The sequence below is a fragment of the Gopherus evgoodei genome, chromosome 3 (assembly GCF_007399415.2).
Source record: "Gopherus evgoodei ecotype Sinaloan lineage chromosome 3, rGopEvg1_v1.p, whole genome shotgun sequence".
In the NCBI taxonomy this organism is placed as follows: domain Eukaryota; kingdom Metazoa; phylum Chordata; order Testudines; family Testudinidae; genus Gopherus; species Gopherus evgoodei.
This window is the reverse complement of record NC_044324.1, coordinates 157,329,859-157,352,805: the sequence shown is the minus strand read 5'-3', so window position 1 is coordinate 157,352,805 and position 22,947 is coordinate 157,329,859. Positions and strand designations below refer to the sequence as shown.

Below are 22,947 nucleotides of genomic sequence, written 5' to 3'. Positions count from 1 at the left end.
CATGTTAAATTTCAGACTGTCATTATTTTACTCTTGTTCATAATGTTCACTTTTAATGAAGATGTGGATAACAGAGCTACTATCTCCAAAATATTTAAGTTGCACATAGGTAAAATTGGATACTTGAGGCTGCTAATGTCTATATCTGATTTTTGAAGTTAGTACGTCCTCAAATACTTTGCTGGAAGTGGAATGTCGCCCTAGTGCAGAGTGTAGTAGCTCCTCTCTCTTGAGTGGGATAAACCATTCAGCATACACAGCATGAGGTCTCTGCTCCGCAGTAGCTGCCTATTAATCTTAAACCACTCCCCAAAAGAAACATATGTGGCTTCACTCTTGCATTGTGATCTGCGGAAGTGGATGCTGTGTCACTGACTTCATGGGGACTAAATGCAGGTTCAGCAGTTGGCCTGTGAGGGTAACAATGCTGGATTGGGGCCTAAAACTACCAATAAATTGGAGCCTCATCTTCTTAGATTGCTTCACTCTTCTCTATTTCACCGCACGAGTTAAGAACTGCTTCCTCTAGCAGCCTGTTAGAGCCCGAGTTAGGGGAGTTTCAGAACATAGTGCAGTATCAATTTTCTCCTCTACCCACAATGGTTATCATTACTGAATATATCTGAATGTTATTTTAAATGTTCATTATCTTTTTAGCATCATTCTCACTAAACATACACTAGGTCAGATTTGCTGCTGGCTTTAACAGGCATACTTCCATGGAAGTTGATGGACCCTTGCTTCTACATTGAATGTAACTGATGCATGTTGATAAGAATCATGATGTCATACTTAGAGCTGGGGGACATTTTTGGGCCAAAACTTCTTTTGGCAAAAAGTGCAGACTTGGCTATGCTGAAACACTTCTGGAATTTGTGTCAATTTAGCTAAATTGTTTGGTGTAAAATATATATAAATATATACATATAGTCTGAAAACTTGAAACCTTATTTCAGTGCTTTTTAAATTGTTATTTTTTCAGTTCAAAATGACTTTTCAGTTTGAAATTTCCTTTAATTTTAAAAATGTTAAAAAATGCTCAAAATAGAAATCTTTAATTTTAGTTGAACTAAATGTTTTGTTTGATCAAAGTGAATTTTTCCCAACTTCTGATTCATCAAAAAGTTTGAAGAAAATAGCTTTGAGGTTGACATACAAAGTCCCCCCCTCCCACCCCCGGGATTGCCAGCAAACTCTGAAAAATTCATTATTCACACAGCTCTAGTAATATCCAAATTTCACGAGGAATTTAAACTGATTGACATCACACAGATGAGCCAGCCAGTCTAAGTATGGCTCTGGATAGCTGGTAGCCACATCCTAAATCATATTAAAATAATAATTTATCATAATTTAAAACAGTGAATATATTTGTTTTCTTTTTTGATATAGGCAACTCCCAAAAATGCTGCCATGAAATCTAAGAGGTATGTAATTACTTTTGCTTTCAAATATATATGTTATTTAATTAATATTGCAAACCCTGTTTTGGTGGCTTTGATACTTGACTAAAACATGACACCAAAAATATTTCCAGGTAAATTTATTTTCTCTCTTCATATGTTGCAAGGTTTTATTGTAAATTTTCTTTTTTCCCTAAGAAGAGAGAGCGCAACGAAATTGGCACCCTCATTCTCACGTCCGGAGGCCAAGTACACTAAGGATGAAAGGTGAGAAGGAGATTTTAAGTAAGAGCTGTATAGTTATTGCAAGGATGGGTTAGATTTCCGTGACTAACAGTTTTGCATGTTTATTGCAAAGCAAAAAAAATGGTGAGGAGGAATTCTATTTACAAGCATATGAAAACTGCCTCTTGTGGGTGAGGTAAAGGTTATTTCCTATAATAAGAATGTTTGTTTATATTAGGCATTTGTACATCTCTGTAGAATGTTTCTTTGTTTTTGCTCTACCCCTGAGAAATGGGTGGTGCTACAAATGTTGTAATAAAAGAGATTATTCAAAGAAAATGGGTGGACAGCTTCTGTTCTTATGAAAATTCCAAATGGAAATGTCATAAGCATGTAAAATAAAGTAAGAATGCCTCTAATCCAGCAGTTCCCAAACTTGTTTGTCCGCTTGTTCAGGATAAGCCCCTGGCCGTGAGATACTTTGTTTACCTGAGGTTTGAGTACCTCCTGTAAGATGATGCTCAGCGTCACTCAGGAGATGTTCTGCAACTTTCAGAATCAGACTCATACTTTCCAAAATTAGTATTAGGGCTGATTGTGCTAAAATTGTTGTTGTTGTTATTATTATTATTATTATTATTTATTAATTTTATTATTTTAAAGACTTATCAAGGATTTTGAAGAGATAAAGCCGATTGGCAGCGGTGGATTTGGGAATGTTTTCAAAGCAAAACAGATTATTGATAAGAAGAACTATGCTATCAAAAGAGTCATGTGTAATGAGTAAGTACTGTACATCTGCTTGCCTTTATTTGAAAGGACACTCTCCAGCAGTTTCTGTAGATGAAACTATTTGTTTGTAATAATCTCTTAAAAGTTTAAGTAATTTTTCTTTACAGTATTGTCCATTCTATCTGACAAACATGTTTATTCCTCTGTTCTCAGTGGAGCTGAAATGAGTGTGCTATCTTTTGAAGTTTGCTTCTCTGTGCACTAGAATTATAGTCCAGCACAGCATAGGAAACAGGATTTGTTAACTTGTGCACTCTCTTTGTTAATGTTATGCCAATATTTAAAAAGAGAAAATGGGATGACCAGGTAATCATAGGGATATCAGCCTGACATTGATCCTGGGCAAGATGATAGAGTGGACAAAAGTGCAAATGCGTTCCTTGGATGCATAAACAGGGGGATCTCAAGTAGGGATAGAGAAGTTATTTTACCTCTGTATTTGTGTGACAACCACCAGGGTACAATCTGGACTGTGGAACTGTTGTGCTTCATTATCTCTCCAGCTTAGGATACCCCTCACACTGCTCTGCTAGTGAAAAGCAGCCCCTCCAGGCTTTGCTCTCACATAGCCATTAGCATGTGAGAGTCACACCCTGCAGAGTCACATGAATGCTCTTCCAGCCCCTCATAAACAGATATAGGGCAACACCTGCATATCTCTGAGTCCCAGCCTTGTACCCCAGCAATGTGTGTTTTATGCTGCTCAAGACCTTCTTGATCAATATAAGCTCATTAATTAGTCCACCATTCCATCAAAGGGTAATAGATATGTACCAGCTTTTGTTAACCTGAGTAGATTCCTCAAACACTTCAGTGAACCACACTGTTTTAGATAAAACATTAAACAAGTTTATTAACTATTGAAATGTAGATATTAATTGATTATAAATGGTATAAGCATAAAAGTCAGAATTGGCTTTTAAAAGAAATAAAAGATAAAATTGCAAGCTAATTCCTCAACTTTTTCATGTTAAGTAAAATGTGAAGCAAACAGCTTTTCTCATCCCTCTGGATGTTGCAGGCAGTTCACAGCTCTTAATACACCGTCTGGATTCCCTTCCCAGCCTGGGACCAGTTTCCCCCAGTTCAAAGTCTTTCAAGCAGTCTTATTTCAGTAGAGATGTGGGAGAACAGAGGTGTGACTGGGTGCCTGGATGGGCCACACTGAGAATGCTTTACTCAGGGCAGACTGCAAGGAATAGGGCAGACAATCCCCAGAACTGGTGGTTTATTTTTCAATTAGATTATAGACTCATAGACTCTAGGACTGGAAGGGACCTCGAGAGGTCATCGAGTCCAGTCCCCTGCCCTCATGGCAGGACCAAATACTGTCTAGACCATCCCCAATAGACATTTATCTAACCTACTCTTAAATATCTCCAGAGATGGAGATTCCACAACTTCCCTAGGCAATCTATTCCAGTGTTTGACTACCCTGACAGTTAGGAACTTTTTCCTAATGTCCAGCCTAAATCTCCCTTGCTGCAGTTTAAGCCCATTGCTTCTTGTTCTATCATTGGAGGCTAAGGTGAACAAGTTTTCTCCCTCCTCCTGATGACACCCTTTTAGATACCTGAAAACTGCTATCATGTCCCCTCTCAGTCTTCTCTTTTCCAAACTAAACAAACCCAATTCTTCAGCCTTCCTTCATAGGTCATGTTCTCAAGACCTTTAATCATTCTTGTTGCTCTTCTCTGGACCCTCTCCAATTTCTCCACATCTTTCTTGAAATGCGGTGCCCAGAACTGGACACAATACTCCAGTTGAAGCCTAACCAGCGCAGAGTAAAGCGGAAGAATGACTTCTCATGTCTTGTTTACAACACACCTGTTAATGCATCCCAGAATCATGTTTGCTTTTTTTGCAACAGTATCACACTGTTCACTCATATTGAGCTTGTGGTCCACTATGACCCCTAGATCTCTTTCTGCCATACTCCTTCCTAGACAGTCTCTTCCCATTCTGTATGTGTGAAACTGATTGTTCCTTCCTAAGTGGAGCACTTTGCATTTATCTTTATTGAACTTCATCCTGTTTACCTCAGACCATTTCTCCAATTTGTCCAGATCGTTTTGAATTTTGACCCTGTCCTCCAGAGCAGTTGCAATCCCTCCCAGTTTGGTATCGTCCGCAAACTTAATAAGCGTACTTTCTACGCCAACATCTAAATCGTTGATGAAGATATTGAACAGAACCGGTCCCAAAACAGACCCCTGCGGAACCCCACTTGTTATACCTTTCCAGCAGGATTGGGAGCCATTAACAACTACTCTCTGAGTACGGTTATCCAGCCAGTTATGCACCCACCTTATAGTAGCCCCATCTAAATTGTACTTTCCTAGCTTATCTATAAGAATATCATGCGAAACTGTATCAAATGCCTTACTAAAGTCTAGGTATATCACATCCACCGCTTCTCCCTTATCCACAAGGCTCGTTATCCTATCAAAGAACGCTATCAGATTAGTTTGACATGATTTGTTCTTTACAAATCCATGCTGGCTATTCCCTATCACCTTACCACCTTCCAAGTGTTTGCAGATGATTTCTTTGATTACCTGCTCCATTATCTTCCCTGGCACAGAAGTTAAACTAACTGGTCTGTAGTTTCCCGGGTTGTTTTTATTTCCCTTTTTATAGATGGGCACTATATTTGCCCCCTTCCAGTCTTCTGGAATCTCCCCTGTCTCCCATGATTTCCCAAAGATAATAGCTAGAGGCTCAGATACCTCTTCCATTAACTCCTTGAGTATTTTAGGATGCATTCCATCAGGCCCTGGTGACTTGCAGGCATCTAACTTTTCTAAGTGATTTTTTACTTGCTCTTTCCTTATTTTCTCTTCTAAACCTACCCTCTTCCTGTAAGCATTCACTATACTAGACATTCCTTCAGACTTCTCAGTGAAGACCGAAACAAAGAAGTCATTAAGCATCTCTGCCATTCCAAGTCTCCCGTTACTGTTACCCCCTCCTCATTGAGCAGTGGGCCTACCCTGTCCTTAGTCTTCCTCTTGCTTCTAATGTATTGATAAAAAGTCTTCTTGTTTCCCTTTATTCCCATAGCTAGTTTGAGTTCATTTTGTGCCTTTGCTTTTCTAATCTTGCCTCTGCATTCCTGTGTTATTTGCCTATATTCATCCTTCGTGATCTGACCTAGTTTCCATTTTTTATATGACGCCTTTTTATTTTGTAGGTCATGCAAGATCTCAAGGGTAAGCCAAGGTGGTCTTTTGCCACATTTTCTATCTTTCCTAACCATCGGAATAACTTGCTTTTGGGCCCTTAATAGCGTCCCTTTGAAAAACTGCCAACTTTCCTCAGTTGTTTTTCCCCTCAGTCTTAATTCCCATGGGACCTTGCCTATCAGCTCTCTGATGTTACCAAAATCCGCCTTCCTGAAATCCATTGTCTCTATTCTGCTGTACTCCCTTCTACCTTTCCTTAGAATTGCAAATTCTATGATTTCATGATCACTTTCACCCAAGCTTCCTTCTACTTTTAAATTCTCAACAAGTTCCTCCCTATTGGTTAAAATCAAGTCTAGAACAGCTTCCCCCCTAGTAGCTTTTTCAACTTTCTGAAATAAAAAGTTGTCTGCAATGCAGTCCAGGAACTTATTGGATAGTCTGTGCCCCGCGGTGTTATTTTCCCAACATATATCTGGATAGTTGAAGTCCCACATCACCACCAAATCTTGGGCTTTGGATGATTTTGTTAGTTGTTTGAAAAAAGCCTCATCCACCTCTTCCGCCTGATTAGGTGGCCTGTAGTAGACTCCCAGCATGACATCACCTGTGTTTTTTACCCCTTTTAGCCTAACCCAGAGACTCTCCACCCTTCCGTCTCCTATGTCCATCTCCACCTCAGTCCAAGTGTGTACATTTTTAATATATAAGGCAACACCTCCTCCCTTTTTCCCCTGTCTATCCTTCCTGAGCAAACTATACCCATCCACACCAACATTCCAGTCGTGTGTATTATCCCACCAAGTTTCAGTAATGCCAATAATGTCATAGTTGTATTTATTTATTAGCACTTCCACTTCTTCCTGCTTATTACCCATACTTCTTGCATTTGTATAAAGGCATCTAAGATACTGGTTTGATCTTGCCTCCCAGCTTTGCCCTGACCCTCCTTCCTCTCTGCCATTATAGCCCGTGCTCCCTCCTGTTTCCAACCCATCTCCCAGGTCTTGTTCCCCACTTACCTGTGGGCTTTGCTCACCTGTCCCCGTCGAACCTAGATTAACCAAGCCAGTAATAAAACAGCTTCTGTAATAACATGCTGCTCACCAAAAAGCCAAATACAGTCCCCTTTTTAGCATTCCAGCCCTTGACTCCTATCTAAATAGCCAAGTCTAATATAGTGAAAGGTTATTGAAAACCTGATACACCATATGTGAGGTTCACCAGTCCCAAAGTACTGGAAACTGATCCCTAAGTCAATATGAGTCTCAGATCTTGCCCAATAATCATGCGGGTGCCAATCCTTTAGTAAATAAAAGACTAAAGATTTAATAATAAAAGGAAAAAGAAGAGAGTTGCTGGAGTTAAAAAATCAGTGTACATACAGATATGTGTAAAGTCCTTAGGTCAGTTTCATAGCAGAAATGGTGAGGCTGCTGATTTGTAAAAGTCTTCCTGGAATTAATTTAAAGAGTTATAGTCCAATAGCAGCAAAGAGTCCTGTGGCACCTTATAGACTAACAGACGTTTTGGAGCATGAGCTTTCGTGGGTGAATACCCACTTCATCAGATGCATGACTAACACGGCTACCCCTCTGATACATAGTCCAATAGGCACTCTAGATGCAGAGTCTATGTCTTTCCATACAGCGTTTCTCATATGCGGCCACCAGGGGATTTTCTTGTGGCCACGGCCTCCTGGACTGTGGGGTGTGTGTATGGGGGGGGAGTAGCAGTCCCTCTCCCTCCTGTTGCTCCAAGATGCACTGCCTTGGCATTGGCTGCTGGAGCTGCCTGCAGGGGTTGGGCTCTTCCTCTCCCGGAGACACCTGGAGCACAACGCTGGAGGAGCAGGCAGTCAGTGGGTTCCCCTGCTTCCAAGAGACTATGGGGCTCAGGCTTTGGGCTTCAGCTCTGGTGTGGTGGGACAGCAGGCTCCATTCGCACAGCTTCAGGCTCCATCTCCAGGCCTTGGCCACAGGGCTGTGGCTGTGGGGTTTCAGGCTCCAGTCCCATGCTACCTCCCCCCCCCCCGCCCCCTCCATCCGTGGCTTAATTTGTCCCCAGGCGTGCCAGGGCTGAGTAAGTCTGTTGTGAAAAGTGATACTAGTATGTTTATTAATATCACTTTTCACAACAGAATTAGCAGCTAGCAGCAAATAAATTACAATGATTTGGACGTGTATATGCACATATTTATTTGTTTTTCCTAAAGCTAATCAAGTATTTTAGGAAAAAAGTATGAGAGTGGCCACCAGCCAGAGTTGGTGGCCACACTCTGAGGCCACCAAAAATTTTGTCCTGAGAACCTCTGGGGTTATTCCAAATCATTATTTGGAAGATCTCAATCTTATAACTTAAATTCTCCCTGTCAGTTTAAGCAGACCTGAGATAAAAAGGATCAGGCTCGAAATTTTCTTTATAGTTCTCTAGCAAATTAATAAACCTCCTCACAGCAATTGTCACATCAGGACCTTCCTCCCATGAAGAGTAGGTAGTGCAGATTGTTGCTTTGAAGCATATCGTCTGTTTCGTATGCATACACAGGTAAACTAGCTGCATTAATTCACATAAGACAATTAGCCATTCAGATGATCAAGGAAGTTCATAGGTGAATTGCTATGTGGAATTACAAGTTTTGAGGAGAGATTATGACAATAACATTATTATACCACAAGTCCCACATTTAGACTTCTAACAAGATAAAAGTAAACATAGTCAAATACACTTAGCATCTACTCTTGATTCTCTAACAATACAGACAAATATGTTAAAGATTTGAGTCTGCTTAATATGGCTTTAATAACTATCTACAAGGAATGGCCCTGTTTATCACAGCAGTACTCTTCTGATATGTCCTTAGGGGTTGCTTCCAGGTCACCCAGCTTGCTGATTATTTATCCGTTGCTGGCTCAGTGTTACAAGAAGTAATGAAGAAGCCATTGTCTCTTATATTATACCCTCCTCCTCTCCTTGAGGAACATCCCTCTCCGTCCACCCTGCTTGGGGTACAGACAGTGAGTCTGTGGGGTACATGAGATTTGAAGTATCTCTCAGGTAAATTGTAAATTTCTTGCTCATGCCTTTTTTGTGCATGAGGCTTGAGCTATCTCTGGGAATGACATGCAAGTCCTTTGTTTATAGGTCTTTGGTTACCTGTGAGGGGCTAGTCTGTGGGCGTTTCCCAGACTCACAATATATTTCCCTAACAAACCTATAGCAAAACCTCATAACTCCATATACAATGATGATACACATGTGTTAACAAGATGATAATGTTCAGTAGCTCATGAGTTTTCAAATGATACCTCACAAAGCATACTTTGTACAAAATATATAACTATATGAAAGTGGTGAGTATAGGGGTTACAGGGTGTTATTTTGAGGGAGAGTGTATAACAGTTTGGCACTGGTGCAACCGCTGCTAGATTATTATGTCCAATTCTGATGTCCACAATTCAAGAAGATTGTTGATACATTGGAGCGGGCATAGAGAAGAGTCATGGGAATGATTAAAGGATTGGATAATATGCCTTATAGTGATAGACTCAAAGATCTACATGACAAATTTCTGTTCCCAGTAAAGGGCTCTTCAGTCTAGCAGACAAAGATATAACAAGATCCAGTGGTCAAAAGTTGAAACTAGACAAGTTCAGACTGGAAATAAAGTGTAAATTTTTAACAGTAAAGAACAATTTACCATTGGAACTATTTACCAAGAGCTGTGGTGGATTCTAAATCACTGGTAATCTTTAAATCAAGATTTGATGTTTTTTCCCAAAGCTGTGATTTTGTTCAGAGAGGAATTATTTTGGGGAAGTTCTGTGGCCAGTGTTATACAGGAGGTCAAACTAGATTATCACAGTGTTCCCTAAGGCCTGGGCTACACTAGTGGGGGGGTTAGAGCTATTCGCGTAGTTGAAGTCGAAGTATATTAATTCGACTTATCTGGCCGTCCTCACGGTGGAGAGTCGATTGCTATGGCTCCCCCATTGACTCCGCTTACTCCTCCTGCCAAGGTGGAGTATGGGCGTTGATTGGCGGATCAATTTGTTGCGTCCAGATGCGACGCGATAAATCAATTCCCGATACATCGAACACTACCTGCAGATCGGGTAGTATAGATGTACCCTTAGGGTCTGGGAATCTATGAATCTGCAAAACACTTGGTAGATTGTCTATGAAAGGTGATTGATGCTTTTATCAAACTTGTCAGCAGCAAACTAACAGATTTATGGAACATTTAAAGGGACAGAGTCACTTTGAAAACCACCTTTTGTGTCTGAAAATATTTGAACTCCCTGTACTGACCAGTAGCAATTCAGATGACTATACTGGGGGAAATCAGCCCTCCCTATTTTTTCTTTGTGCATTTGGCAACACTCTTTATAAAACCAGTGTAATTGTTTCTTTGTCATCATGTCACTTGCTAAAAAGACCATTATAAGCCTCATCAGGGGAGCATTAAAAAACTTTTGTGGACATTCTAATTTCTGATAAAATCCCAAGTAATATTTATTTTAAATAATCAATTAAAAAACAAGTTGTAAGTGTCTCTTTAACAAATCGTTTTAAGGATATCCTACTCCATGTTATTTACAGCAGTTTCAGAGCATTCTTTAGCCTAAATTGCTTTGGTGTCCTATTATAATGAGTATATTGTATTACTAAGTGTTCTTCAGGATATTTCTATTTAACAATTTGAACGTAAGCCCTATGTGTTCCTCAAATAAAGGGTCACATTTGGGCTTCATCTGAGGTAGAAATTAATTCATTGGACAACCCCACAATAATCAAGGTAGGCCCCAGCTCTGCAGATGATCTTGCATATGAATAGTCTTGCTGAGCTCAGTGTATGTAGAGGGACTACTTGTAAATTAAAAAGTATATGCTGTAGTGTTTGCAGGATCAGAGTCTTAGGATACTTAATTTCTCCATGATCGTATCAACTCTATGCTTTGCTTATCTGTCGTGTTCTTATGACCAGATTAGGTATTAAGTACAAGAGTCTGAGGTTTTTTTTGTGTGTGGGGGGACACAGAGGGGTTTTCTCATTTAAAACATTTTGAACAGGGTTCAAACACTTGAGTGCTCAGGATAATAGAGCAGACAATAGGCAAAATACAAGAACCGCCTGCCAAATGAAACACAGCTAGTAGATATAATTTTCAGCTTCTCTTTCAAAATTAAATAATAATATATTGACTTTTTAAAATGATTCAAAACAGAGATACTTAATCCTGAAGATTGCTACTGCTGCTTGATATCCTGTCTTCAATTAACCTTATTGTTCATTTTATTAAGAAGTGTCAGTTCTTCAGTGTTGCGTAACGAGAATTTTTCTTTATTTATGTAGTAAAGTACAGCGTGAGGTACAAGCACTAGCAGAGCTTGAGCATGAAAATATCATACGCTATTACACCTCTTGGACTGGGAAAGACTATCTCAATTTTGAGAATAGTTCAAGCATTTCAAGGTAAATAAAAATGAATTCTGTAGTGTAATCAATGGCCCTTTAACTGAAATAATCAGATTATTTTTTCCCTATTACAGATTTATGTGGCAAAAAATGAGTGAATTACAGATCTTTACACTGATATTTTTTCCAGCTAATAAAAGAAGAAAGAACATAAAAATATTTAACATCAGGCAGCATGCTTAATGAAAGATGTACTTGTATATCTCCTTTTGGTTGATGAATTTGCCAATTTTTTGGTGAACAGTATGTGTGGCAGATATGTACATTGACATTTAGGCCTAACTTGGGATGATGTCTTATATTGAAGCCAAATCAGTGGCAGGATCTTCAGCAACTGAGGGAGATGGTATTTGCACTGGGATTAAAATGCAGGAGTTATTTATTCTCAAACCTGTGTTTCACTCACTAGATCATGCCCGTCCCATGCTACTGTTCTGCCCCACCTGGTGGCCAGAGAGCCTACTGGCTGCTCAGCAGAGGACCTGACTCAGAGCATGTCTACACTACAGCCCTAAGTCAACCTATGTTAGGTCGACTTACAGCCACTGCAGTAATTTACTGTCCACACTATCCTCCTGTCAGTGATGCATGTCCTCACTAGCAGTGCTTCCATTGACTGAAGAGGGGCACTGTGGGGGGCTGAGGGCCAAGTATCTAAGCTCTGTAGCTCCCAGCTGGGAGCCCAGCTGTCTCCCCTCCCCTGGGCTCCCAGATCCCTGCTGGGAGCTGAGGGCAGCCACCCCAGCTTCTCAGCTCCTGGAGCGGGAGCCTCTGGGCCCAGCCTGGCTGAGAGCAGGGAGCTGGGGGCTCCAGCATGGAGCTGTGAAATTGACAAGACAGCCAGCAGTCCATGTAAGTAACGCAGATGCTGCGTTGCCCCAACTGCACCGACATAGGTGCTATGTCTCTTGTGGAGATGGAGTTATGTCAGTGTAGCAGGGCACTTACATTGGTGGGACAAAGCTGTAGTGTGTACACTGGCATAATTAAGTCGAGATAAGTTGCCTTATGCCAGCCTAACTGTGTAGAACAGACTTCAGTGGCAGGCAGCTGGCTGTTTGGGAGTTAGGATGGACTCCAGTGCCATCACTGGGTGCCCCAAGCCTACCTGGAGTGAGCCTAAACAATTAGGGACTTTTGGCCATGATTATGAGGGCCTGCAGCAAAATGAAAGGTTGGAAACCAGCAAACCATTGAGCCAACTGCTTTGGAACAATTGTGTAGTGCTGGTTTTAATACTGTGATTAAATTTTACTCTTACAGACTGAGGCCAGATTTGTTATGTGATTGCCTTTTTATCCAAATGGAATTCTGTGAGAAAGGAACACTGGATGACTGGATTGATGAAAAGAGAGGGAAGGAAAATTACCAGACTGAGTCTCTCATCAAATTTAGACAAATAGTGACAGGAGTGGAATATATTCATTCTAAAGGGTTTATTCACAGAGACCTCAAGGTAAGCAGAACAGATGATTTTTGTGTGGATGGGCAGATATAATGAATAGATGTTTGGAGGATCAGAAAATGTTGAACTGTTATTTCCAGCGGGACTCCATGTGAGCATAAGGGTCTGTCAGTGTGTGTAAGATTGGGCATAAAATCACAAAGCGTTTTTGAATGTGAAATGATGTATACTAGCTATATATTACGTTTCAAGTTTGAGTTCAAAATCAACTTTAATAAATCACATATAACACATCATATATTTTAGTGTACTGAAGTTAATGCCCTATAGAGCAGTGTTTTTCAAAGTTCGGGTCCCAACCCAGTACTGGGTCATGGCATGTAAGGCACTGGATTGCCTTGTTCAGCCCCCAGTGACCCTAGTGGCTCTGGTCAGCACCACTGACCAGGATGTTAAGTCCTGTTGGTGGTGCTGCCCAGCTAAGGCAGGCTAGTGCCTATCTGTTCCGACACTGCACTGTGCCCTGGAAACAGTCAGCAGCGGGTCTGGCTTTTAGACTAAGGGACCATGGGGCTCTGCATGCTGCCTCCACCCTGGGCACTGGCTCCACACTCCCATTAGCCAATGGGAGCTTGGATAGGGGTGCTGCCTGCGGGAGAGAGCCACATGGAGCTACTTGCTCACCTCCGTCTAGGAGCTGGATCTGCTACTGGCTGGTTCTGGGATGCAGCGCGGTCCGCGGTGCCAGGACAGGTGGGAAGCCTTCCTGTGCACCCCAGCAGCGCCACTGACCAGGAGCTGCCAGAGGTAATCCCTGCCCCAGCCCTGAGCTCCCCAAACCTGGGGCCCCTTCCTGCAACCCAAACCCCTCATCCCTGGCCCCACCCCAGTGCCTGTACCCCCAACCCAGAGCCGTGACCCCCCCCCTCCTGCACCTCAAACCCCTCATCCCCAGCCCAGAGCCCTGACTCCCTCCTACACCCCAACCCCCTGTCCCAGCCTAGAACCCCCTCGCACTCTCTGAACCTCTCATTCCTGGCCCCATGTCACCCCCGCACCCCAACCCTTTGATCCAGCCCTGAGCCCCTCCCGCATCCCAAACCCCTCATCCCCAGCTCAGTTGGGTTTTGGGCATCAACAGTTTTCTTCAACTGGGTCACCAGAAAAAAAGTTTGAAAACCCCTGCTATAGAATAACATAGTAGTACTTAACTGTATGCAAGAATGAGAACAATTACTTATTGTGGCAGTCATGATTTCAAATTTTGACTAGTGTGTTTAAAATACAGTTTTTATTTTGATTCATAATTCCTATTCATTTCCTCTTCCACTGAAGTACCCTATGACTGATTTTTTTTCCCCCCCTGGTGCTAAAAGTTTGTAACGTGAAACTGAGACACTCTTTTAACTGTCCTTTTTAGCCCCTCAACATATTCATATCTAGTGAAGATAAAATAAAAATAGGTGACTTTGGACTTGTAACTTCAATGACAGATGACCTACGGACAACAGACAAAGGAACAAAATCATATATGAGCCCAGAACAGGTAACCGTTATTGCAGGTTTAATAGTTAGACATCAGGAGACATGAGTATCTCCCTAGTTATCCTTGCATTTAAGTCCAGATTTAACCATCCCTGTCCTAATTTCTTCAGTACTAAACCAGTTGCCTAAAGTTTTCCAGGTGTAATCCTAAACCAGGATAGGGGTTTTTTTTGTTTTTTTTTGTTTAAACTGGAAAATCTGAAGCAGATTGCGTAAATCTGTGAAATGAGGTGATCCTATCTCATCGATACTGTCTTACATTACAAAGTTTGAGGTCAGTGGGAGCTGTGGGTGATCAGCAATTTTGAAAACCAGGCTACTAATTTCGGTACCTGAATGTGAATTTGGGTAACTTTAGGCATCCAGTATTGAAAATCTTGGCCTTAGAATCTCTGTATCTAATTCTCTATCTGTAAGGGGGAATCAGTTACTTATCTTACATATGTGGAACTATGGACATTTTAAAGTCTGTATATTTCATTTAACTTAACAGTAAATATTATCCCTATTTCACAGATGGGGCATATTTGGCACAGAGATTTAAGGACTTGTATGAAGCCCTGGTGGTCCCAATCATGCAGTCCTAAAGCAAAAGTCTCATTGACTTCATAGGGATTTTAGCTTGGACTGTATGAAAACACTTCAATTACAATACATTTTTAGACCTAAAAGGCATGTTAGGTATATGCTATTTTTATTGTAATCATCACAGGCTGGAGACAAATATGGACAGGAAGTGGATATATTTGCACTAGGATTAATTCTCTTTGAAATTCTTTGGATATTTTCCACTGGCACTGAAAAAATTAAGGTAAGTAATCTTAAATTATTAATTAAAAATAGGTCAGAAGAAAACTATATGGGGGGGGAGGGATAGTTCAGTGGTTTGAGCATTGGCCTGCTGAACCCAGGATTGTGAGTTCAGTCCTTGAGGGGGCCATTTAGGGATTTGGGGCAGAAGTCTGCCTGGGGATTGGTCCTGCTTTGAGCAGGTGGTTGGACTAGATGACCTCCTGAGGTCCCTTCCAACTCTAATGTTCTATGATTTGACATATTACCTGTATATGATGTAGTGTTCCTTATTGCCCCTTATGTGTGGAATACCTTCCTTATACCAGTACATCAGGTGTTCATCCTCTTCATTCTTGTCCTTCCTGAAAATTCACTTCGGTGAGACCGACATATGCATATTACTTTTGTTAATAAAAGCTGTTCCCCACCATTTAAAACAAAAATTACCCTAGCACCGTTCACTTGTCTATGTGTTTTGGTGCAGCTATCTGTTTGTCACCTCTGTGTAGCCTTTCATTTTATTTAAAGTGAATTTGTAATGTGGTATTACACCACCATGGATTTGGCTCTGGCATCTACAGTTTCCATCTTAACAGATTGAAAGTCACCTTTGCTACTTGCTTCAGATTTAGAGTCTCTAGGAATACATAAAAACCAAGGGTAGTGACCACACGGACATTCACAAGTACAAGATCTAGTCTGTTTTACAAGTTTTATTAAAGTTTCAGTGAAAGTTATGAATAGCCAAGCATATAGAAATTCTTTCTGAACCTATGCACAAGTTACAAATATAGTTCTACTCACATCCTTAACAAGTGTTAAGGTCTCATAGGTCTTTCATGGATTGATTATTAGTAGAGGGATGGTTCCTGCTGGTTTGTTCCATAGGGAGCTCAATTTTCCTAATCTAGGCACCCTCTTTTATAATGTAATTCTGACTAACCTCATTAGCATTTCTGCACATCATGCACACTGTGGTTAGGCCATGTGTTAGCAAAATGTGATTACTGGGTATCTTGTAAGCAACAAACTACTTTTACTGGTTTGCAATATCACCCACTGGCACATCCTTTCCCGTAATCTTAGGGCATCGGGTTATTCGTCGGTCACTTAGTTATTTCGGCGTTTCTTAGCTTGATGGCATAGTATGACTAAGCTAAAATCTTACAGGCCTCAGCCTGTAAGCCTTGCATTTCAGCCCTAATTACTTTTACTCAATATGATTCCTCTAAATACTGACCAATCTTATACTTCTATAATCCTACAAATTAACTTTAATTAACATGCAATGAATATATATGATTTGATTAATCATAAAATCACACAATAAATGAACAATAAACTAAAATCCTTGGTTACATCTGCTATCTAGTCTGTCAGACAGCTCTGCTGTCTAGTACAACAAATTTAATCTCCGTCAGAGAGGGGAAGAGAGAGAGAGAGAGTGAGTGAGTGATATCAGTTGAGATACTTATGTGGCCCTCCTCAGTATGGTGTCCGAGTGACTCATTATTTATCCTTACAGAAACGTGTTATTTTACAGGTGTGCAACTGAAGTACAGTGAGATTAAGACCCTGATCCTCCAAATACTTAACCACATGTGTAATTTTATGCTAAGACTGGGTTGTAAAGGGTGTATATATTTTTTTTTAAATGGGAAATTAAAAAAAAATCTTAAAAAAAATTTCAATGGGAAAAAACAGGTTGCTTTTGTCAAAGTGAATTTTTTTCAACATTCAAAAACCAAGAAAATGTTAGAATTTGGGTGTTTTGCTTGGTTTTCACTATCTTTTCTCTCCCTTTATTCTTGCCCTTTTGGAGGATAAGGGAGGGGAGAAAAAAGAGAAGGTAAGAGAGATCCCCCCGCAAAAAAAACTTGTTCAAAAATGAGAGTTTTTTTAATTTGAAACAAATGTTCATTTTGTTTAAAAAATGGTTTTTAAAATCAGTTAAAATTGATGCACTTTTTTTTGCCTTTTTTTTTTTTAAATTAAAAAGACATTTTGCATCAAAAAACTTTTTTTACCAGCTCTACTTTATGCACATGAGTAGTCTTACTGAAGTGTATGGTATTACTCAGGTGCATAAACTTACACACGTTTCAGTCTTTTCAGGATTGGGGCCTTGACCAAGGTCACACAGTAAGTCTGTGTCAGAGACAGAAATTGAATCTGGAGCTAGGTCCCAGTCCAGTGCCTAACTACAAAACTATCCTTCTATCCTGTAAAATATATATCGCATTTACCTGCATGGGACTGAAGCACTCTATTGCTAGTAACCCCCACACCCTGCTTTGTACTCTTGATGTCTGGGATGCTTTATGGCTGGATTTGCTGACAGATCAAATTACGTTGGAGGGGGAGGGGAGGGAAATGGCTAGTCTGTTATGTGCTGTACTAAGTCTCTGAGATACCCTTCTCTTGCAGCCCTCATTCTGGTAAAACTTCCTTTGAAGTCAGTGAATTTTGCTCAAGGAAGGACCACAGGAGTTGGTCAAAAGGCATGTGTCTGACGATCAAAACAGAAGTTTCTCTGCCTTCAGCATTATTTTTTAAAATTAGACCTCTGATGCTGTCTTTATCCTTTTTGCTGTAATGCTTGTCCTCTTTCCCCTGCCTTCCCAATGCCGGTCACCTTCCTCGGTCATGTCTTGTATTCAGTTACAAGCTTTTGGGGGCAGGGAGCATAGCTAAAATTTTCAAACCTGAAAACTATGCCTGAAATTAAGTTCTTAAATCCGTATATGAACACCTAACTAGAAGTGGTCTGATTTTTCAAAGATGCAGAGCACCTGCCACTGTTATTGACTTAATTTAGAGCAAAGGTTGCTCAGCATCTTTGAAAATTAGGCCACTTCTATTTATGTACCTAAATATGTATTTAGGAGCCTAATTTTAGGCACCTGGGTTTAAAAACGTCAGTCATTGTGACTTAGCACTGATTATTTAAAAGTGACTTAAAAAGGGGTGTTTGAATTTTTCTAATGGCATTCATGGGATGTTTGAGTGTGTGTGGTGATAGGGGCAGAGAATGCTATTTGCATCTGCTTGTCTCATAAGTAGCAGTGATGCCAGCAGGGCCATAGTTTAAGTCCTCTCCTGTAGATTTTTCCATGGAGTTTGTGGTGCAGGACTACTATTTCTTTTTAATTGACAGTGAGAACTGGGGATTTGACAGAAATGAGGCAGAAGCAGGTTTTCATGGACCTTGAGGCTCATAAGGTGAAAAAGCCAACAAACTCAAAGCTCTACAGAATACTTTTAAAAACACCTTACAGCCAAATGGAAAGCTTTCAGATACTTCCTCTGACAAATGCTGTCTTTTGAAGACTTGCTCTCTACCTGTCACTACATTTTCTGATTATTTTGTTTTCATGCTTTGTGTGGTTCAATCACAGGGCTTCAAAATGCAGTCAGTGAAAATATCATACTAAAAAAAATATTTGGTGTCATTTTTAGGAGTGGCAGAAAATAAGAGAATGTGTACTTCCAGAGGAGTTCAGCAAGAACTTTCCATTAGAGGTATAGCATAACACATTATTTCATCTATTTCCTCGTTCATGTTCATGTTCAGTATTTTATTTCCTCTAATATATACTGTACCTTGTTTGTTTGTTTTACAGAAATACATAATTGAGCAATTGCTCTCAAAAGACATTGCAAAGAGACCTTCAGCATCTCATGTACTGGAGCTTTTGAAGCTTGTTGCTAAAAAGAATCTAAACAACACACATACATGTTAGGCTGCCTATCTAAAGAAACAACATAAGCTCTGTTTCGGTCCAGAATTTGACACCCTCCTGCCCCCTTAAAAATGCTGAAATGTGACAAACATATTTGGAATCTTAGGTTCAATCCTATTGACCTTCACAAAACCAGGCTTTACATGGAGATCTCTGCAGGGATTGGGGGCATGAAAGCCTCTTCTTGTGATCCAGAGCATCAGTATACATTTCTACTTACACTCCATAGTCTGAAGTCTTGTGCCCCTGCCCTTTCTCACCTGTGGGCAGGTGGTGCGTGTCGTGTTTTATAGGTGGATCAGCAGTCATGGACCCATAGTTATTTTCATCCACTGCTGTGGAAGGAACCACTGTGCAGTGTTAGACCATGGTACTTCCTGGGGTGGAGAGGTCTGTCCACAGTCTGCCCCTGCTGTACAACAGAATGTCAGCAGTTCCGGTGCAGAGGGCCTCTTATTTCCATAAGTATGAAGAAGGCAGGATTTGATCTTTTATACTTCGGTTTGCTGCTGCCTGCTGTTTTTAAATCTTTTGCTCTCTCTCAGCAATAACCATTTATTTTTATGTCACCTAGAAATATTGTAGGTTTTTTTACAGTAGGAAATTTTAGGAAAAATTGCCACTTCTGGCTGTATGGGTGGAAGTACTAGGGCTAGGTTCACAAGAGGGACTTGATTGTCTAGTGTGGCAGTTAGGCACCTAAGTCCAACATTTAGGCACCACTTGCACTCACAAAATCACTGGTCAGCTGCCATCTAAGCCTGTAGGCCCCTAAAGTCCCAAGGTGACTAAGTTTCTACTGGTGAAGTCCTAGAGGGTTCCAACTTTTTGTGGCTGGATATGCTCACCCAGGATGTGGGGAAGCCTGGGGTCAAATCTCTATTCTGCTGGGTCCTTCCATCTCCCATGAGAGTATCCAAACCACTGGTTTCAATCTCTTGTTGAAGCTGCTCCACTTTATAGTGGATAATGAAATATTCATGGGGCTAGAGAACAAGTGAGAGTGACTCTAGTGGTTATGTCAGTCTGCTGGGAGATAGGAGACTCAAGTTCAAGTCCCTTCTCCACATCAGGCAGTGTAGAGATTTGAACCCAGATCTCCCACATCCTGTGTGAGGGCTCTAACTACTGTGGTATGGGATAATGCTCCTTTGTGGTTTTTCATGAAAAATGACTAACCTGGCTTAGGTGTCTAACTCCAGGAGAAAGCTGTGAATCCAAAGTGGAGGTCGGTGTCTTCCTCTAGTTGGGACTTAGGCTCTCAACTCCCTTAAGCCCCTTGGAGGCCACAAACAGCTTTCAGGGGATTCACCAAGCGGGGCCAGGGCCAGGGCCAGGGGCTGAAGCATGGGGCCTGGAGCCCACCACGCAGGGTATGGTGCTCCAGGCAACTGCCCTGCTTGCTATCTCCTAGTGCCGTCTCTGGTTTTTATATGCAGAAACCAGTTATTGTGGCACAACTGGGCCGTAGAGTTTTTCTAGCATGTTGAGGTGGTGTCAGAAAGAAAAAGGTTGAGAATCCCTAGCAAAGGCCACATCACTCTCCATAGCATTTCCACCTAAGCTAGCTAGTAGGCTGAGTGGGCTGGCTTTTGTGAGTCCCATTCTGGCTTTTCCCATGCACTGTACAGAAAGCCTGGGTGCCTGACTCAGGACTGTGAACTCCACTAAGGGGCAGGGCACCTAAAAGTCCACTTTATGAATATATAGCCTCTTATGTAGAGAAGGTTTGTGTGTCTTTATTACTGCCTAACACTGTGTGGGAAAATAACTGAAGTCTTCTCTAGACAAGGTCTGTGCTGTGTGCTCCTCCCTGGCTGATTGGTATCTACATATAATTAGCAATAGCTAATATGCTTGTTGCTGGCACATGCACCAAAATATCTGTTAAAGCACCTTTTGATTACTTTAATATAATAAATTTCACTCCACTTAAAAACACCAGACAAGTTAATGTTTGCCAAATGGAAAATGATAGAATTTGGTAAGAAAGCATTAGAAATGTTATACATATTTGAAGATTGCAAGCTTTTGGGTTTTTCTGTCTTTATATCTGAATGTTAAATTATCAGCCAGTTGCTGGTGCTGTATAAACAATGCTATTATGATTGTTTCAAACAATGAAGAATTTAAAACTATTTAGGCTCTTAAAGAATGTGTCCCTTTGAGAATTAAAGCTCAGTTTAATGATTCACTTTATAGAAACCAGGTGTCACTATGACTTAACACAGTAGTTTTCAAACTTTTTGAGCTGAGCCCTCCCTTTGAGTTTCAATTTTTGGTTGTAGCCCCCAAACCCAGACAAAAAGAGGCACGTCGGGGTAGAGGTGGGACTTCCTCTTCAAGCTCCGCCACTTGCCTTCTGCCCCTCTCCCAAATATTCCTCCGCACCTCCACAGTTTGAAAACTGAGTTAACAGATAAGATCTGTTTTTGGTCGTTTGAAGATTGGGATTTGTCTCTGAAATGTAAATCCATATCCTATCCAAGTCAGCTGTGTCGATTGCTTGGGCTACACAACGTTCCCTCAGTAGTAGCTTTATAGTAATTATGTGGTCTTCAATCTCTGTCCACTTCCCAGGAGAAGAGTCAGTGACACCACCTCACTCCCTCATTTTATATATATACACCACATGGAGACAGGGATGCTGGAACAGTTTGTAGAGCAGGGGCTCTAAGAGCCATTGAACCAAACTGTAAACTCTGTATATGATGGAAACCACTTCAAGCCAGGGGGTGCTGCAGCCCCCCAGCATTCCTAGTTCCAGAACCTCTGCATGGATATGAGTTGTGGTGAGGCAGGTGCCGCAGACCAAGTGGTTGTGGAGGGTGCTATCAATAAGAGGCCGAGGGACCTTCAGAACAAGGAAACAATCTCCAATAAGTTGTGGAGAGAGGGAGAGCGAGCCCAGTAAATACCATCTCCTCCCTGCCCTCCCAATCTTTCTCTCTTACCAACCCTGTCCTAGAGGTGCCCAATTTCTGAGCCTTTCACTTGGCTCTGCAGCTTCACTTTCCCATCCCCTGTAAGATCAAGGAGTTCAGTTTGGGTCTTTCACATTTGGTTGCATAGTTCAAGCACTTTAGATTTTTGGAGGGCACGTTTTAATAGAAAAGTCCTGGCTGTGCTTATAAAAAGCAGTTGGAGGTAGGAATCAAGCACTCATAGGCATTTTTAATGCTTTCATCACTGCAACATATCAGTGCCAAAGGATAGCATAACCATTCTTTAAAAGCTGTTCTTAGAAAATAAGGCCCTTGTCTTGCAGTGAGCAGGGATCTGCATGCTGATATCCTTGTGCCTATGTAGGGACCCATTGGTCCACCTACACAGAGCTCATTGCAAAAATAGGGTCCAAATTTACAATATTATGTTTGTAGATAGCTATTCTGACTCTTAGAAATGGTGAATAAAGTCATAATTTTTGTTCTTATACTGATCAAGTATTAGCATTGCCTGGCTGTCTATTAGAATAAATAGTACTCCTTAAAAAAACCCCAGCCACTGCAGGAAGGCGCATGAGTTCCTAAGTTTGTGCTCTCTGAGGTAGGGAAATTTGGTGCTGGCCTGCTGCTACTGTTTAGTTTTATATAAATTCTAAACTTGTGGTGGATTCTTCTGTAATGAATGAGAATAAATGTAAGCTTTTGCTCTTTTTTTTTTTTCTTCAGAGGTTAATGTAAGTGCTTTCTTCCCCATTAAAACAAATGTTTGACATCTTCCTGTTTTGGACTAATTCCTCTTTTCTAGTGACTCAAGATGCCAGTGAGAGTATATCCTAGCACAAAGAAAAGCCACCTAATTGGATTTCCTTTCCTCTCAGGGAAAGTTCTGTAATCATCTGTGACAGAGTATATGAGGCCATCTGCTGAAGGTCTTGTGCCCTGCCACACCGTCCCAGAAAAGGGTAGCGGGGAGGATCCTTCAAGCTGCCTAGAGTGGCTGTGTCAGCATCCAGCAAGTCAGTATAAGACAGGGGTTCTCAGACTTTTGTACTGGTGACCTCTCACACAGCAAGCCTCTGAGTGCGACCCCCCCCCCTTATGCATTAAGAACACTTTTTTGTATATTTAACACCATTATAAATGCCGAAGGCAAAGCGGGGTTTGGGGTGGAGGCTGACAGCTCGCAACTCCCCCATGTAATAACCTCATGCCTCCCTGAGGGGTCCTGGCCCCCAGTTTGAGAACCCCTGGTATAAGACAAGCTGCAGGGCAAGAGTAAGTTGAGTTCCTTGCTGGAGCTAGAGGAGCATGGATGATGTGTAACTGGCTGAGGGAGCTGCAGGACCTTGGACAGAGCAGGGGAGAGTGAGAAGGACCCCTGAGGTAAGGCTGAAGACAGTATGGGGCCAAGGGAGGCTGCGGCCAGAAAGGCC

The 22,947-nt window shown here is 41.3% G+C and overlaps 1 protein-coding gene across 6 annotated transcripts in view; it reads left to right on the top strand.

The window, feature by feature from the left end:
* Window positions 1-22,288, top strand: part of EIF2AK2 (eukaryotic translation initiation factor 2 alpha kinase 2) — a 45,233-nt gene extending 22,945 nt beyond the window's left edge. For 4 of the 6 annotated variants that reach the window (XM_030557109.1, XM_030557108.1, XM_030557105.1 and 1 more), the window contains exons 8-16: window positions 1,393-1,427; window positions 1,602-1,670; window positions 2,292-2,411; window positions 10,962-11,081; window positions 12,348-12,540; window positions 13,910-14,035; window positions 14,747-14,845; window positions 18,286-18,348; window positions 18,450-22,288. In XM_030557109.1, the coding sequence (XP_030412969.1) occupies window positions 1,393-1,427; window positions 1,602-1,670; window positions 2,292-2,411; window positions 10,962-11,081; window positions 12,348-12,540; window positions 13,910-14,035; window positions 14,747-14,845; window positions 18,286-18,348; window positions 18,450-18,569 (945 nt within the window). In that variant the 3' untranslated portion in view covers window positions 18,570-22,288. The remainder of the gene's footprint in view (window positions 1-1,392; window positions 1,428-1,601; window positions 1,671-2,291; window positions 2,412-10,961; window positions 11,082-12,347; window positions 12,541-13,909; window positions 14,036-14,746; window positions 14,846-18,285; window positions 18,349-18,449) is intronic. The other 2 variants (XM_030557110.1, XM_030557107.1) reach the window with 1 other exon arrangement.
* Window positions 22,289-22,947: the final 659 nt, after the last annotated feature.